The sequence below is a fragment of the Saccopteryx bilineata genome, chromosome 1, assembly GCF_036850765.1.
Source record: "Saccopteryx bilineata isolate mSacBil1 chromosome 1, mSacBil1_pri_phased_curated, whole genome shotgun sequence".
Lineage (NCBI taxonomy): Eukaryota > Metazoa > Chordata > Mammalia > Chiroptera > Emballonuridae > Saccopteryx > Saccopteryx bilineata.
This window is the reverse complement of record NC_089490.1, coordinates 204,671,392-204,689,066: the sequence shown is the minus strand read 5'-3', so window position 1 is coordinate 204,689,066 and position 17,675 is coordinate 204,671,392. Positions and strand designations below refer to the sequence as shown.

At 46.8% G+C, this 17,675-nt stretch overlaps 1 protein-coding gene across 4 annotated transcripts in view; it reads left to right on the top strand.

Annotated features, from left to right (window-relative positions):
- The window catches only part of USP53 (ubiquitin specific peptidase 53), a 51,865-nt gene that overhangs the window by 23,279 nt on the left and 10,911 nt on the right, over positions 1–17,675 (top strand). For 2 of the 4 annotated variants that reach the window (XM_066233944.1, XM_066233945.1), the window contains exons 4-14: positions 1,263–1,438; positions 3,988–4,101; positions 4,178–4,260; positions 6,403–6,508; positions 7,296–7,442; positions 8,162–8,311; positions 9,414–9,576; positions 10,059–10,211; positions 12,337–12,495; positions 13,575–14,313; positions 15,368–15,444. In XM_066233944.1, coding sequence (XP_066090041.1) covers positions 1,263–1,438; positions 3,988–4,101; positions 4,178–4,260; positions 6,403–6,508; positions 7,296–7,442; positions 8,162–8,311; positions 9,414–9,576; positions 10,059–10,211; positions 12,337–12,495; positions 13,575–14,313; positions 15,368–15,444 — 2,067 coding nt within the window. The remainder of the gene's footprint in view (positions 1–1,262; positions 1,439–3,987; positions 4,102–4,177; positions 4,261–6,402; positions 6,509–7,295; positions 7,443–8,161; positions 8,312–9,413; positions 9,577–10,058; positions 10,212–12,336; positions 12,496–13,574; positions 14,314–15,367; positions 15,445–17,675) is intronic. The other 2 variants (XM_066233946.1, XM_066233947.1) reach the window with 2 other exon arrangements.

Genomic DNA, 17,675 nt, shown 5'->3' with positions numbered 1-17,675 from the left:
CGATGCTCTGCCCATCTGGGGCATCACTCCCTGTGGCAGGAGCCATTCTAGCACCTGAGGTGGAGGTCATGGAGCCATCCTAAGTGCCCGGGCCAACTTTGCTCCAATGGAAGCCTTGGCTGTGGGAGGGGAAGAGAGAGAGAGAGAGGAAGGAGAGGGGGAAGAAGAGATGGGTGCTTCTCCTGTGTGCCCTGGCTGGGAATCGAACCCAGGACTTCCACACGCCAGGCCAACACTCGACCACTGAGCCAACCGGCCAGGGCCTCAAGTGATGTATAGTTTTAAAGGTGAATTCTTAGCTTATGATTCACGCAGGTTTATGTCTTCATTTTTGCTTATATAAGGACAGTTAAATTCATATTCTCTATGGTATAAAACTTTTAGGAACGTTACCTTTGACATTACAAATGTTTGAGCTACTGCTGAATTCTGGTTACTAAGGTCACAACAGTGAACAAAACTGATAAAACCTGTGTTTTCATGGAGATTATATTCTTCTAGGGGAGGAGAAAATTAGCAATATGTAAAGTACATTAAGTGGCAATAATTGCAAATGAAGACAAATAAAGTGTGGGAGGGATAGAATGGAGGAGCCTTGCGAGTGATCAATGCTGGAACAGGAGTCCAGACTGGGGGGGGCCTTCGAGGCCTTGATGAGGACTCTGGCTTTTCCTCCTGGGTGATGTCGGAAGTCTGGGGACCGTTTGAGGTGGAGGTGGGAGAGCACGTGTTCTGAGTCTGTGTACTGTGTGGACTTGACCCCTGCTGCTGGGATGTGAGGCAGGGGTGGGGTTGTGGGGCCCAGTCCACATTACAGCTCTGCTGTGCCATGGAGAGCGTTGTCCAAGAATTTAAGACAACACATTCTAATTAATTTATGAACACATTTTAAGAGCTGTTACCAGTTTTTATGTGGATGTTTATTTTTGATTAACTTCATTTTAACTCCTAGAGTATACTTTTCCAGTCAAAGTAACTGGTATGAAAACTCTTCTTGAGGCCTGCGTCAGGATCGGAGGTGCAGCTATCTAAAACTGGCCACCCCTCAGGCCCTCTGGGTCGGAGGATCCTGAGAGTGAGACCCGAGCTGCCCCAGGTTTAATTCTTAGGCGTCCTGTTGTTCGGGTGATGGGCTGGGCACCATGTCTGCACAGGGCTCATCGTATGGAAGTTCAGCGCAGAAGACTGTCTTGTGTTGGTGTCTGAGTGTAGCCCTCTGCCTGTTGCCGCGTGGTAGTGAAATTGTTGAAGTGTTTCTGCAGTTGTTGGCATTGAACTCACGGATGTGCTTATGGATCTGCAGACGATGTTCGCTCAGTTTCAGCACAGCCGGGAGAAGGCCCTGCCGTCCGACAATGTGCGGCGAGCGCTGGCTGAGAGCTTCAGGGACGAGCAGAGGTTCCAGCTGGGCCTTATGGACGACGCAGCTGAGTGCTTTGTAAGGACATGGGCGAGGCTTCTGTCTGCAGAGAGCTCTCGCCCCTTCGCTGGTGCTGACTGGCGGACCAGTGCCACAGCTACAGCCGAGGGGAGGGTCAGAGCTGCTCAGTGGCCCCCAGTGCCACCCGCCCTGCAAGGCTCAGCTTAGGGCCATCTGCACCTCATGGACTGCTGGTTTTGACGTTTGTGATGTTCCAAGTTTTACTGGGTGTTAGGCTACTAGACTTTTTTTTTATTATTTTTACCTATATTTTAATTTTTTTATTCAATGAGAGGAGGAGAGGCAGAGATAGACTCCTGCATGTGCCCCAATTGGAATCCACCTGGCAAGTCCACTAGGCAGTGATGTTCTGCCCATCTGGGGTCTTGTTCTGTTGCTCAATAACCAAGTTCTTCTTAGTACCTGAGGTCAGGCTGTGGAGACATCCTCAGTGCCCGGAGCCAGCTCACTCCAATCGAGCCATGGCTGTAGGAGGAGAAGGGGGTGAAGGGTGGAGAAGCAGATGGGCACTTCTCCTGTGTGCCCTGACCAGGAGTCAAACCTGGGACTTCTATACACCAGGCCGACACTCTACCACTGAGCCAACTGGCCAGAGCCCCTTATAGTCTTGTTTTTTAATGGCCACCAGATTAACATGATTTTCTTCAGATTAATGCTTGCTCCTCAGATATTTAGACTCCAGATTGCCCCTGCTTTCTCCCCGAGTGTTTCTTCCTAGTGAGATGGTCCCATTTATGTTTTTACAGCCTTTGTTCGAGGTCCTTAAGTGTTCGTAACCTTTCTGATCTATTCAGTTGTTCAGGGTCAGCCCCCATTGTGCCTAAGATAAGGCACGGCCAAAGCCCTGCTCAGATCTCCTGATTTTTTTAGGATTCACTGTGTGGAGGATTCATTCGTTGTTCACGTTACTGTTTTTGTTTTTTTTTGTATTTTTCTGAAGTTGGAAACGGGGAGGCAGTCAGACAGACTCCCGCATGCACCCAACCAGGATCCACCCGGCATGCCCACCAGGGTGCGATGCTCTGCCCATGTAGGGCGTTGCTTTGTTGCAACCAGGGCCATTCTAGCCTGAGGCAGAGGCCATAGAGCCATCCTCAACGCCGGGGCCAACTCTGCTCTAATGGAGCCTTGGCTGTGGGAGGAGAAGAGAGAGAGAAGAAGGAAAGGGAGAGGGGTGGAAAAACAGATGGGCGCCTCTCCTGTGTGCCCTGGCCGGGAATCGAACCCGGGACTCCTGCATGCCAGGCCGACGCTCTACCACTGAGCCAACCGGCCAGGGCCCACATGTTACTGTTTTTTGACGAGCACCTGTCCTGCTCCTCGCATGGATGTGAAGGTCTCGGTCAAGGTGCACTGTGCACACTCCCATGTTGACTGGGGGGTCTCAGCACAGCACACCCAGTTGTGACATATGCTTTCCACACTTCTCATTTGTATCGTTGCTCCTTACCGAAATTGTTTACTTTCACTTCAGTGAGATGTACTAACACATGATATGATAGTTCATGGAACATCTAGAACTCCAGACTTAAAGGTTCCCACGTGCCCTGGGGCAGAGGGAGAGGAAGTTAGCTAGTTACCACAACCCTAAGCTTTGATAAAAAGAAGTGTGATTTGTTAAAAAAGTAAATGCCACTAATTGATATGTGTTACCATCTGAGCATTCATACTCCTTGTGTTAGGGGTCAGAGCAGGTGTTAATCACTGATGTGATTATCGACAGTTGATGTGAGTTACAGACTATCCATATGATCCAAGTAGGATTTTTTTTTTTTTTAATTAACTGCTTTGCTCATTGTGAGAACGCTGGAAAGAAACATCAACTGTGTTTTCTAATGTTGAGTTCTAGGTGTCAGCCACCATGAGTTGATTTTTAAAAGGACTTTAAAAATTTTTATTAAAACCACAAATTATAATTCTTTTGTTAAATTTTTTTTTTTTTTTTTGTATTTTTCCAAAGTGAGAAGCAGGAGGCAGTCAGAGAGACTCCCACATGCACCTGACCAGGATCCACCCGGCATGCCCACCAGGGGGCGATGCTCTGCCCATCTGGGGTATTGCTCCATTGCACTCAGGTGCTAGACCCATTCTAGCACCTGAGACGGAGTTCCATGGAGTCATCCTCAGCGCCAGGGCCAACTTTGCTCCAGTGGAGCCTTGGCTCTGGGAGGGGAAGAGAGAGAGAGAGAGAGAGGAAGGAGAAGGGGAAGGGTGAGAAGCAGATAGGTGCTTCTCCTGTGTGCCCTGACTGGGAATGGAACCTGGGACTTCTACACACCAGGTCAACACTCTACTGTTGAGCCAACTGGCCAGGGTCTAATTTTTTTTTTTTTAAGCTGACACTACCAATGGTGAACAGATTGAATAAGATTTGAAGTGAGGATTAAACAGGAAAGCCGAAAAGCTGACACTATGCAAGGCACACCTAAATCTGACACTTCAGGAAACCTTAGAAAGAACTTATGTTTGTAGAGTTACAAAGAGCTGTATTTCGAGGTGTCCTCTGCCGGACTGATGACCTGTCTGTCTTCCGGGTCTTACACTAGGAGAACATCCTGGAGAGGATCCACTTTCACATCGTGCCTGGCCGGGACGCGGACATGTGCACCTCCAGGTGCTGTGTTGCTCACCGGAAGTTCGCCATGACGCTGTACGAACAGGTGAGGCGGCCGCCTCTCCCACGGGGTGCCCTGTGCGTGTGTGTGTGCACTGACCGAGCACCTGTTTCTGCCGCAGAGCGTGTGTCGCAGCTGCGGGGCCTCATCGGACCCCCTGCCGTTCACGGAGTTCGTGCGGTACATTTCTACAACAGCCCTGTGGTAAGAGCCTGGGCTGCCCCCTCCCCGCAGGTGTGCTAACCCAGCTGCAGACAAACCCACAGCATGGGGGGGTGGGAGGAGGCATCCGCCTGGGACCGGCCGACCCGCTGCTGTCTGCTGTGCCAAGTGGTGTCCATCCTGGTTGGCTGTTTCCACGTTAGCCAACCACACAGACCTCTTAGTGACGTGGGCAACGTGTTAGTCAAAATTCACACCTGTTGATGGTGAGTTCTCAGCACTGTGAAGGAGAGCTTAGGATGACAAAGTCAGAGGTCAGGGACCTGCACACAACTGGTTGATGTCGGCCCGGTGTCACCTGTGCAGTGGTGGCCGTGTCTCCTGGCAACCCACCGTGTCCCTTCATGGGGATGGGACCACGGGCAAGCAGGAAAGAATAGAGCGAGAACAGTCTTCCGTCAGGCTTATTGCTCTCAGGGTTCACCGTGCGCCTGGGGTATGAATCCGCCTGTCAGCCGGCTCCCGCTCTGCCTGCCCGCGGGACGTCAGCAGTGAGGGACTCAGAAATGGTCCCCAGACTCGACCTAAGAATCATTTGAACACTTCCCAACAGGTACTAGGGAGTATAAAAGTTTGATGTCTGAGAGACATTGAATAAGATCCTTAAAGTTGGCAGATACTGTAATGCAGAAGCAGAGCACGGGTCGTGATGCTCAGTCAGAATGCTTGAGGACCGCGGTCAGTCACTGAACGGTACCAGTATTTGTGTTGTGCGAAGTGAACACCCGGTGCTCATCCACGTCATTCTATTGTTAGCCTTCCCGGCTTTCTTGGATATAGTGCGTTGTTTTTTAAACATTATTGAATAACAACAATGTAGTTATTTGGATGTGTTTATCTTACATACACAGAGTTGGGTAACATTGGTTAAAGAAAATTGCCCTATGGTTCAGTCCATTGTGGGATCATTTTCTTCACTTTGTATGAAAATTGGGATGGCTTTGAGCAAGGAGAGACTGTAAAAATTAGGAACTGTAAGGCTTTGTCTACTCTGAGACTCGTGTACAGTGACAGTGTCCTGAGCAGTCAGTCCCTTAGGTAGTGAAAACGAGAGCTCTATCCATCTCTCTCTGGTCCATGCCACAAACTGCAAGAGCCCAGACTTTGAATTCTAGTAATCTAATCTCTCTTTTTTATTGGTATTTAGTACTGAATATCAGTTATTGAATGCTTGCTATGTCCCAGGCTTTACCTAAGCTGTCCCGTAATCTTCACAAAAAAACTATTTCGTTGATGAAGAAATAGCTTGAACAAGGTGGACCGGTAACAGAGGATGAAAATGGAAGCCCAGGTCGGGTTTCAGTTCCTGCTCTGTGGTCTGGTTGCCCATGCCCCGAGGCCCAGGCTCTGTGAACCTGTGGGCAGTCCTGCTTGCTTGGAGGAGAGGGTACTTTCCGCTGTGACTGACTGGTGTGCATCCCTTAAACCACTGCCCGCCAGCTGGAGGGCCCCTCTGTTATGGAGAGTTGGCCATCTGGAAGGGCATTGGGACCTGTACCACGTTGCCTTTTGCTCTGTAAGAAGTTGACTGTAGGGAGGCTGGCTGAGCAGGGGCGCAGACGCCCTGTGGGGACACTAATGGAAAGGTGACAAAGGTGAGGTCGGGACAGGAAGGGAGGGAGAGGCGCAGTGTGGCTCTAGGAGCTGTGGTCGAGACCTCCGCCTGCATCAGCAAGGACCCTTCCCTGAGCTGGAATAGCTGTTTCTGGGAGCCCCAGCCCCAGAAGGAGCCTCTCCTACAGTTTGTTGTACTTGTGAGATCCAAGTTTAGACTCAGGTCCCTTAGTAATTTATGTCATAATTTAAGTGATAATCTAAAAGAAGTATTGGACTGAGAGCTACCTCTAGACAAGAACATCTTACCTCATTCATATAGTTACAGACAGTGGTATAATTTTTGTGTTACTCTGTTCTTGATGTAATTTTGTTTTTATCATATACCTGCCAGATTTCTTGGTTTTTCACTTCATTGAAAATTATGGTTAATTTTTTTACACAAATCATGTTTTGAAGACAGAAAAAGGGATAATACATATATTGATAACTTAGTATTTTTCATGCGTAATTTATCAGTTCTGTTTTAAGTTCATACCCCAAGTTCAGGACTGCTTTTTTCTTTCGTAGCAACGAAATTGGAAGGATGATTGAAAGGCATGAACGTTTTAAGCCTGAGCTGTTTGCAGAATTGTTGCAAGCAGCAAACACAACTGATGACTACAGGAAATGTCCTGTAAGTATAATTTAGGGACTGTTAGTGTTCTTCTAAGTAAGTTTGAAACTAGACATTTAGAAATTATGTAAATATTACCTGTGGAAGTAATTTTAAAAGTTTATTTTTGCAATATTATTCTAGGTAACTATACTATGTGAGTTGTTTATCTCAGCACTATTTATCTACTTATTTTTATTGATTCATTTTTAGATAGAGAGAGGGAGAAGAGAGAGAGAAACATAGATTTGTTGTTCTACTCATGCACTCATTGGTTGTTTCTCGTAGGTGCCCTGACTAGGGATTGAACCTGCAACCTTAGCGTGTTGGGACAATGCTCTAACCAACTGAGCTACCTGACCAGGGCCTCAGTACTCTTTCTTTAAAAACTTAACTTTGTGAAGAATTTAAGAAAGCATATGTTAGTTTTTTTAAAGTTCTGAAATCTGCCCTTCGACTAAAGACAGAATTATTTTCTTTTTTCTTTAAATTTTGCAAATGGTGTCATTTTTTTCTGATGTAATATTAATGATTTCACGGGTTCTATTTCTGGGTTTTTTTAGGCTGAATTCTTGTCTTAACATATTTACAAAAATACCAAAGGAAAGCACTTAGATTTAAAATAAACGTCCTGTTTAATCAATGATTAAGAAAAATAGTTTGTTAGAAGGTTATTTAGTATGTTAAAGAAATAAATTTCAAATGTATGTTAAGATTGCTATTGCATAATACAAACTGTTGAAAGCAGTACTTGTTGTTATATCTGTTTCAGTAATTTCAAAACTTGCCTTTTGTATTTTTTCTTTAGAGTAATTGTGGCCAAAAAATAAAAATACGCCGTGTTTTAATGAATTGCCCAGAGATCGTTACCATTGGCTTAGTCTGGGATTCTGAGCACTCGGACTTGACGGAAGACGTTGTGCGGAATCTCGCAACACATCTTTATCTTCCTGGGGTATCTCAGCTGTTTTCCTTCTCTTCCCTTTATTTCCGAAAGTTCTCCGACACATATTCCTCTCTTACGTTATACTTGGTTTTTCAGAAGTACGTTTTCTTTCTAAAGGAAACAATGTTCAGATGTAACAGATAAGGTTAACCCAATCAAACTAACCGGAATGGCTTTCAGTTTTAAATACTTTTTGCAGGGGCCTCTTATCACTCTAGAATGTGGGTGATATAAATACAGATCTTAACCAGAGAGTTTTAAGCTGAAAGGTTCATTCTACTGCACTGATCTCTTATGTGCTTATTACCGTCTTTAGTTAACATCGTTTCAATATGGTTGATGTTACAATTAACCTTTCAGAGAATTACCTTTTATGTGTTATGTTTAATGCATGTTCAAATATGTGATTCATCGAGAATGATCAGAAAACATGGGATTAATCTCATCTTTTGAATTTTGTTTGTAATGTGTCCATTCTGCATTGTTGGAGACACCGTCTTACTAAACTAGGTTTAGTGAGTGCATTTTGTGTGTCTCATGGACAATTAGAGTAGTGGTTCTGTTAATAACGCACGTCGGTGGTGTCTTCCTAACAGTGTAACAGACTGAATTAGGGCTGGGTGCGTGGGAAATGCTTTTTATGGAGAGTCGGATACATGACATCAAATTATTGTTCTTCATTTTTAAAAGCCACAGTAGGAAAGGTACCTTATTAATTTTTTAAACAGCTTTTTTATAGGGTTACTGATGAAAATGCCAAAAACAGTGAGCTCCACCTGGTGGGCGCCATCTGTTACAGCAGCCGGCACTACTGCGCCTTCACCTTCCACACCAAGACATCCAAGTGGGTGTTTTTTGATGATGCCAACGTGAAAGAGGTGAGTGACAGGCACTTCCCCGGGTCACTACCGTGAGTTTCCCTTTTTAGGGGTAGATGATGTAATAATGGCATGATTGGAACAGTGATATAATCCTGTAAATGCTTCTGTAAAATAATAAATAATAAAAGTCAACGGATTTAATGATAGTAATCCTTACAGTCCTTTTGTTACTTTTTGAGGTCTGGCGGCCTTTCTGGGAGGCGCGGTAAGTGCAGGTTCAGCTCACGCAGTGGCATTGCTGCCCACGGCGACGGCACATCTCTGCCCCTCCAGGCCGCAATCTGGTTCCCCTTAGCCTCCCAGTGAATGTGCTGTTACCTCGCTGTGGTCTTCCTGGCAGGGCCGTAGGATTCATAACGTTCTGAGCGTCTTTTCACGTGCTTGTTGGCCTATCGTCTGGTGAAGGGTCTGTCTGGGTTCTTCAGGCTGGACTGTCTCCTCAGGTAGTTGTAGGGATTCGGTCATCTGCACCCAGCCCTTTCTCAGACATATGTGGCTTGTTTGTTTGTTTTTTCATTTTCTTAATGTTGGGTTTCAGAGAGTAAAAGTGGTTTATTTCAACGAGCCCTATTTTATCATTTCTTTCTTTGGGTTAGTTTGAGGTCCTATGTAAGAAATGCTTACCTTCCCCAAGGGTGCTAAGGTTTTCTCTCTGGTTTTCTTTCTTCTGTGAGCTCTAGAGATTCGCATGACTCCTTCTGAGTTAATTCTTGGCCTTCGTCTACACACGTAGCTATGTTGTTTCTTCTTTTTTCTGTTCATGCGGGGCCTCCTTGGCTGAATCGACTGTTGTGTCTGCCCATCAAACTGCCTCAGAATCTCCGTCAAGTCAGTCGGCCCCCCATGCAGAGGGGAACAGCTTTCTAAAATGTGTTGATCCAAATCTGATGGAGAGAGTGTATCACATTCTGCCCATCAGATTTTTTAAATGTTTTAAAGATTTTTATTTAGACTAGTTACTGAAGATGGTTTAGTTGATTGTCTAATACAATGAACAGTTGAACTGCTACCTTGAATGCCTTCAAGATTTTCTAATGTGCAGATGAAGGCAGTGCGCCACTCACAGGCTTGGCTTTGTCCTCGCCGTGTTTCGGTCCAGGTCGGGGCGCGCTGGAAGGATGTGGTCTCCAAGTGTGTCCGCTGCCACTTCCAGCCCCTGCTGCTGTTCTATGCCAACCCGGATGGCACGGCCGTTTCCACCGAGGATGCGCTCAGGCAGGTCGTCAGCTGGTCGCATCACAGACCCATGGCAGAAAATACAGGTAACCCTCTTCTTGTTGTTTAACTTGAAGCTTTTCTGTGATCAGAATCACACCAGGAATACTAAGGGCCAGACTATAAAATAAATGTGGAGGGTAACTTCAAAATCAAGTTTAAGATGGAGTTCAGGGAAATTCTCATACTTGGAGTCAGTCCTTATAACTTCCCCTCATCGGTGGCCTCAGAAGGACCGTCTGGTGTCACCATGACTATGGCCGTACAACGCAGAAGGGGCTACTTGGCCGTCACACTTCCTAGCAGTGAAAACCGAGATTTAAAACAAGTTAGTACCTGGCGATGTCCAAGGAAGCCCGCCCATTTTTGGGCGCGTTGCAGAGCAGGTAGGAACCCTTAGAAAATGTCAGTCCTGTACAGCTTTAAGTACGTTTGTCGACGGTATTAGAAACACCTGAAAGGATGAGCCGGCCTCTCTTCTCCTGGTCGGGGGAGGGACGGGGTGATGCCCCGTGTCTGTCTGTTTCAGGATGTGAGAAGCCCTCGCTTTGTAAGTCAGACCATTCCAAGGAGAATGGATTTGGTGACCAGGCCAAACCGAGAGAAAATCAGAAATTTCAGACAGATAGTATGTCGTCCCTCAGTCGGAGCCCCATGCAGACAAGTGGTGGTCGAGGGCCAGGTACGTGCTTCCATTGTCATTTGTGCGTCGTCCCCGAGGAGTCATGCTTGTCCCTTGCTTCACCTACTGAACCTGTAATTCCTGGGAGGGACCGTGAAGAGACAGCAACTAGCAGGTGACAACAAGTTGTCCTTTGATTTATGCGTGTCTCCGAGACCTCTGGTTTCACCTGGACAATCTGACTCGACCATGGTCTGCGTGTCTCCACGCACTCCAAGCTGTTGTGGGCTGGGGGCCGTCTGGACCATTGCCAAAAAAAAAAAAAAATAGGGCCTTTTCTTCAAGGTGTCCGTTATTAACCTGCTGAGGAAAGGCACGAGTTAATAATTTGGCTCATATGCCAGAATTAAATGGACCATTCACGTATGCTGTAGTCGTTCAGAGTTGCTGTCGTGTATTATTCCTGACGTCATTTTTATCCGACGCCCTTGTTATTGTCATCCCACAATTTTAATTTTCACAAGCCCAGTTCTGTGACTGGGAGCCACAGTGAGACATGTGAGACGTCACAGTGTGGTGTGCAGCCATAGGTTAGAACTGCATGTGCATGGTCACGGCGGTGTTGAAAGCAACTTTTTATTTTATTTTATTTTATTTTATTTTATTTTATTTATTTATTTATTTTCATTTTTCTGAAGCTGGAAACAGGGAGAGACAGTCAGACAGACTCCCGCATGCGCCTGACCGGGATCCACCTGGCACGCCCACCATGGGGCGACGCTCTGCCCACCAGGGGGCAATAATCTGCCCATCCTGGGCGTCGCCATGTTGCGATCAGAGCCACTCTAGCGCCTGGGGCAGAGGCCAAGGAGCCATCCCCAGCGCCCGGGCCATCTTTGCTCCAATGGAGCCTTGGCTGCGGGAGGGGAAGAGAGAGACAGAGAGGAAAGCGCTGCGGAGGGGTGGAGAAGCAAATGGGTGCTTCTCCTGTGTGCCCTGGCTGGGAATCGTAAGCAACTTTTTAAATGTATCAGTGAAGTAGTGTCTAACCCTGAAAGTAACCCATAGTAAATATATTAATGAAGTGTCCCCTAACCATGAAAGTAACCCACAATGAAGGGCGGCAGGATTCAGAATTAGCAATTATCATCAACAAAGAAAAACAGTAAATACTTTTAAAAATTCTTAATGGGCCTCTACCTTTTCTCTTAGGTATTGGTGATACTTTTAGACTGAGCCAGCGCTTGTCAACCTTTTTCATCCCATGGCGCACATAAACTAATTACTAAAATTCTGTGGCACACCAAAAAGTATCTTTTTTGCCAATCCAACAAAACAGACATAATTTTGATTGGTTTGCAAAATAATAATAAAAAAATAGTAATTACCTACCCTTTTTGCTCCAAAATGACATTTTAAAAATCAGATGCCTATAATTGTATATAAGGATTTCTGATAGCAAGAATTAACCAACCAAATGCAACCTTATTATGCGACGTAACCAATAAGATGCAACTCTGTCATATGACATATATATTTATAGTTCAAGACAGGATTTACAGTGATGGGTGCTGTTGTGTTGGCCCTTGTCATGTTCCTGTGTGACTGTGAGGGGAAAGAGGTTGGTGCTCTTGACTCAGTACTTATTGCAGGTTTTAATAATCCATGTGGACCCTGGTTGAAAATAGCTAGATTAAGCCACTATCTGTTTTGCTAAAGATAGTGAAGTTTTAAGCCCAGAAACTGTGTTTAAGAACCAGACAACTTGGGTCTACAATGTACAAGTTAATGTGAACTTGGGCAAGTGTTTACCTTGTGTTTTCCTGATCCCACCTGGAGACAGTAGTTGAACGCATGTTCACCTCGACGAGTTGAGGGAGCAAGACCTGTATTAGCCGTCACTCACTCGAGCCCTTTGTCATTGCAGCCAAAAGCTGCATCTTCTCCTTGACACTCACTGCAGATGCCTGGCAAGAAGTATTAGGAGGCAGTGCACAGGATAAAGCACATTAACTGACTGCTTGTAGTTAAAGATAAAGACCAGTTTATGTGTACTGGCATGTGTGTAGTTTGTTCTTACCACACAGGCATCTCAACTATTTTATATGGTTCGTTTATATTTTTATTGAGCGCTCAGATAAATGAATCTGCTTCATTATTCTAAGAGTGGTTTTTTCTTTTACAGTTAAGCTAAGTCCCAGTGATCACAGGGAAAAAATAAAAGACATTTCCAGAGAGTGTGCCCTGAGAGCCCTGGAACAGAGGAGCGTCCTGTCCTCGCAGAGGAGGGGGCCGGAGCGGAGGCCGGAGCGAGGGCCAAGGAGAGACGCAGGTCGGCACAGAGGTAAGGCGACAGCTTGTAGCCTTCACTGGCAAAGGGACTGCTAACATCTTCATTCTACCACTGCAAGCCTGTCCCCCTCTGTGGTTTTGTGTGCTTTTCCTGTGGACGCCCCGGAACATGGCTGGGACTGCAGACCTTAGAAAGCGATGTAAGATTTCCACAGCAGCAACACCTGTCCTGTTGCTCTGTGCGCTGTGTGTGGGGGTAGCTGTAGCCTATGTTGCTTTGGAAGGCCTGCTGGGGGGTGTGCTTGTTTGTCACCTGACCAGTGCAGTTTAGCTCGGTCCCCCTCCTGCCACAGGGGCCACCGTGCTCCCAGCGCACTGACTGGGTGTCTCCTCCTCACATGAGCAGTAGCACCTTGTGCTCCTGAACTGTTGAACCTGTGCCAGTGTCAGGTAGAAAAGGTTTTTTTTTGTTGTTGTTTTTTGTATTTTTCTGAAGTGAGAAGTGGGAGACAGCAGAGAGACTCCTACATGCACCCGACTGGGATCCACCTGGCATGCCCATCTGGGACATTGCTCCATTGTGACAAGAGCCATTTTAGCACCTGAGGCGGAGGCCATGGAGCCATCCTCAGCGCCAGGCCAACTTTGCTCAATGGGAGGGGAAGAGAGAGATAGAGAGAGGAAGGAGAGGGGGAGGGGTGGAGAAGCAGATGGGTGCTTCTCCTGTGTGCCCTGACCGGGAATCAAGCCTGGGACGTCCACAGGCTGGGCCGATGCTGTACCACTGAGCCAACCAGCCAGGTCAATAAAAGATTTTTATTGTTCTTTCATTAATCATGAGTGAGATGGAATACTATTTCTTAAGAGGCTAATTATCTTCTGATCTACTTCAGAGATCCTTTTTAAAAATCAATCTATGACCATTTATTTTAATGCCTCTCATTGAGCATAGAACCCATAAAAGCACTTTTCAGTCTCCAAGCATTGTGGATGTCATTCAGATACTTAGAATGGTCGCTTACCTCTTCCTGCTTAACGTTTCTTCTCAAGCACGGTAGTTGGCTTTATGACCAAGACATGGCTCTGAGAAGCAGGTCCTGTGTATCTTTACGTGCTAATTTGTTTTTAAAGATTTCCCAGATGAAGATTTCTCACATCTCAAGTCCGGATCCCCTCCTGCCCCCAATGGGTACCACCAAGATGACAGTCCCCAGCTCTCCCAGAGTCTGGGGAGAGCACTGGGCAGACTTGAACAGCTTGCAGAGCCGGGCCGAGCGTCCGCACAGACACTGGGTTTGAGCAAGTCCCAGATCCTTGCTCCAGGAGAGAAGATGTCTGGCCGAGCCCGGAGCGACTGTGGCACCGGGTACGACACAGACAGCAGCCAGGATTCTCGGGACAGAAGCAGCGGCTACCATGGTGGCAGCAGAAGCCGGAGCCGAGGCTGGAAACCTATGAGAGAAACGTTAAATGTCGACAGCATTTTCAGTGACAGTGAAAAGGGGCAGCACAGTCCACGGCATTCGTCAGGTGTCAGCCACAGACCTAAAGGTGGCAAAGATCAGAGCTTGAACAACTGGCCGAAAGAGACTCCAAGGCAGAAATGTTTAGTGACCATCTACGAGGACGAGGTGAAGCAGGAAACGGCCCACAGGAGTTCCCTGGAAGGTGACGGGAGAGGCGCAGAGAAGAGTAAAGGCCTCCGGGAGACACAGACCCATGCCGACGCCTGGCGGGCACAGAGGACGGAGTCTGGGTACGAGAGCAGCAACCACGTCAGCAACAGGTCCCCTAACCTGGACTCCCCCATTCTCAACGGCGGCGGTGCTGGGATGGAGCCCGGGGCCCGTGACATTACAGCACTCCTCAGGTGATACACAAGAGCCTGAGTGAGTCCCCCACCAGTCTCTCTGGCTTGTTATTTGCAAGTTTGGGGTCTGTTAAGTAGAGTGGAGAGAGTGGGAGCTCAGAGTCACAAAGCCTGGGAAATTGCAGGTTATTCGGTTATTTCAAGCTTCTGTCTTTGATAGTTATTGTTCTGTTTCCCAGAAACACAACTGTTTATTTTTAGGCCATTTGAAAGTGTAGATGTACATTATCACTGTTGACACTGAACACTATTGATATGTTATATCAATAAGGTTGGTCTCGGGGTGCTATAGGATTTAAAGCGTAGATTTACATTGGTTGCCTCTCAGTCACTAAGTTAGTTGTTTAATTCTTTAGTCTATTTAAGCTTACTATCCCATCTCTGATTGCTGCAACTCACAACCCAGTTCCGTGGAATGCATTTTTTTTTTAGCAGACATGAAGGAATGCAGTGGATAGCTGAGCCTGTGTTCAGGGAATTCTGACTAGACCCCATTACTGCCCGCCACCCACCCCCAGCACGTCTGTATGTGAGCTCTAACACGTATGCACAGCCTGGCCAGAGGCGGGTTTCTTGGGCCGCTCTAGTGGCCGTTGCTGCTTGTGATCTGTCTCAAACATCTTAACTGGATATTAGCTGGTATTTTATTACCTCAGTTATTAGAAAGCCAGATTTGCAAAAAATCAGCTGTTTGTGTTTCATTAAAATCAGAAACTTTTTTGTATTTGGCAGGGTAATTTAATGACAGTTTTTAGAATGGAATACCTTAGGGTAGTAGAAAGATCAGGATTGTGTGACCAGGGTAGGCTTGGATTTTAATTATTGGACAAAATAATTTGATGCTCACACCTTCATCTGTTGTAAAATGAGAGAATGAGAGTAATGACTTTTAAGTGTAGTTGTGTGATATAAATTAAATATGCACATTAAGCTCCTAGAACATCACATGGCATATAATAACGTTTAGAATTATTATTTCCCTTCTTTGCCTTAAACTACAATAACAATTCATGATAGACAATGTGTCTGGTGTGTGTTTTGTTCTATTTTTTAGTGACCAGATTAAGACAAGCAACCGAAATACAGAACGTGTGAGCTGTACCTCCCAACAAAGTAAGAACCACTTAGAAGGTAAGATTTTTACCTAAGTACATTCTAATAGTGACAGTACAGAAGACAGTGTGGCAACCAGAATAAAGAAGCCAGGAGTGACCCTGGCCAGTTGGCTCAGTGGTAGAGCATCGGCCTGGTGTGTGGAAGTCCCAGGTTTAATTCCCAGCCAGGGCACACAGGAGAGGTGCCCATCTGCTTCTCCACCCCTCCCCCTCTCCTTCCTCTCTGTCTCTCTCTTCCCCTCCCGCAGCCAAGGCTCCATTGGAGCAAAGTTGGCCCTGGCGCTGAGGATGGCTCCATGGCCTCCGCCTCAGGCACTAGAATGGCTCCTATTACAACAAGCAATGCCCCAGATGGGCAGAGCATCGCCCCCTGGTGGGCATGCTGGGTGGATCCCAGTCAGGCGCATGCGGGAGTTTGTCTGACTGTCTCCCAGTTTCTAACTTTGGAAAAATACAAAAAAAAGAAAAACAAACAAACCAGGAGCAGTCCTGTTGCTGAGTTTGTGAGCTGGGTGGCTGGACATTGGAAGAGCCCATGCTGGGAGCCTATAAAGGGTGGGACCAGCTATTCTGGGGAGCGGAGAAGGGAACGCTGTCCCTAGGGATAGGCTAGGACCTCGGCTAGTCCGTGGTGGGGACTTCAACCTCTGTGCCATGACATGGCCTGTCTCTTGTTTATGATACGTGCCTAGCTGAGGTCAGCCTGCTAGCCCTTCCCAGTAATGGCACGGGGCCCAGGCTGATGGGACTCCCTCTGCACAGATGCTTCTTCAGTCATTGCTTTATGGGGTGGGGGTAAGGCTGGAGGAGGACCAGCCTGTGGAATCCTGTGTTAGATCTTAAAGCTTCAGCCCAGGCATGGTTCCTGGACCCCCACTCATCGGCCAAGGCCGTCTTCCAGCATGCCCTGATTTCAGGGATGGTGGGAAGGGGTCACTCTGCAGGTGCCTGGAAACCAGACTGCCACACATGCGCACGGTCCTACTGTCTGCTTAGTTAAGGACAGATAGAGAAACTAAGTGCCCGTGGGCAGAGTTCAGTTTGGAAGCAGTAAGTAACGGTGTGCCGTTACCACAGGTGACTTGTTAGCAATGGCGAGCAGGCCAGGAGCAGGGATGTGAGGTGTTTGAACATCTGTGGAATTCAGGGGTGCTGTGGAGAGGGGCGCCTGGAGCATCTGTAGTGGGGCGGGGGAAGCAGAGAGTGGGGGTTTACTGAGGTGACATCCTGAAACTCAGAGGGTTAGAAGGGATTTATCGTAATTTTTCAGAATAAAAAGTAGTCATGGAAAATACATTTTGATGTTTATTTTTAGGCTCTATCATCCTGCAGGCTTGTGTGAAGATTATTGGTCAGGTTGCAGACTTTGAATATTGTTAAATGTTAAATTATTTTGTTTTCATCCAAGGGTGTAAAATCAGAAGGAAACACTGAAATTAAGGAAATAACTTTCCTTTCCCATATAAAATGTCTCGCCTGTTTAAAAAATCTGATAAAAGTCTGGTAAGCAAGTTATTACAGGAAACGGTGAAGGGCTGGCCAGAAACCAGCAGCAGAAGCCGGTGAGCTGGAACAATGACTGCAAGTTCAGGACTCTTTACAAAACGATGCTGGCTTCCTGAGAGGAATGAAAACACAGGGTCGTGGAGTGTGTTGCTGTCAGAGTGTTGGAGTGGGTTTCCCACTTAATGTGAAAGAGGAGGTATGCAGCCCAGTAAAAATATATATTTTTTTATTAAGAGGCAGGGAAGCAGAGACAGACTCCTGTATGTATTCTGACTGGGATCCACCTGGCAAGCCCTCCACTAGATGATGCTCTTCCCCTCTGGGGCCATTGCTCTGTTGCTTGGCAACTGAACTAATTTAGCACCTGAAGCGAGCCCATGGAGCCATCCTCAGCGCCCGGGGCCAACTTGCTCGAATGAGCCATGGCTGCAGGAGGTGTAGAGAAAGGGAGAGAGAGAGAGGAGGGAGGGGGGAAGGGTGGAGAAGCAGATGGGCACTTCTGTGTGCCTGCACCAGGGATCGAACCTGGGAATTCCATGTGTCAGGCTGATGCTCTACAACTGAGCCAAACAACCAGGGCCAAAAAAATTTTATTGTGGTAAAATACACACAAAATTTGCCATCCTAATCGTATAAGTGACAGTTCAGCACATGAACTGTTGTGCAGCCATCAGCACTGCCTGTCCCCAGAACTGTACACCGCATACTGGAGCTTGGTCTGCAGTGAACACCAGCTCCCCA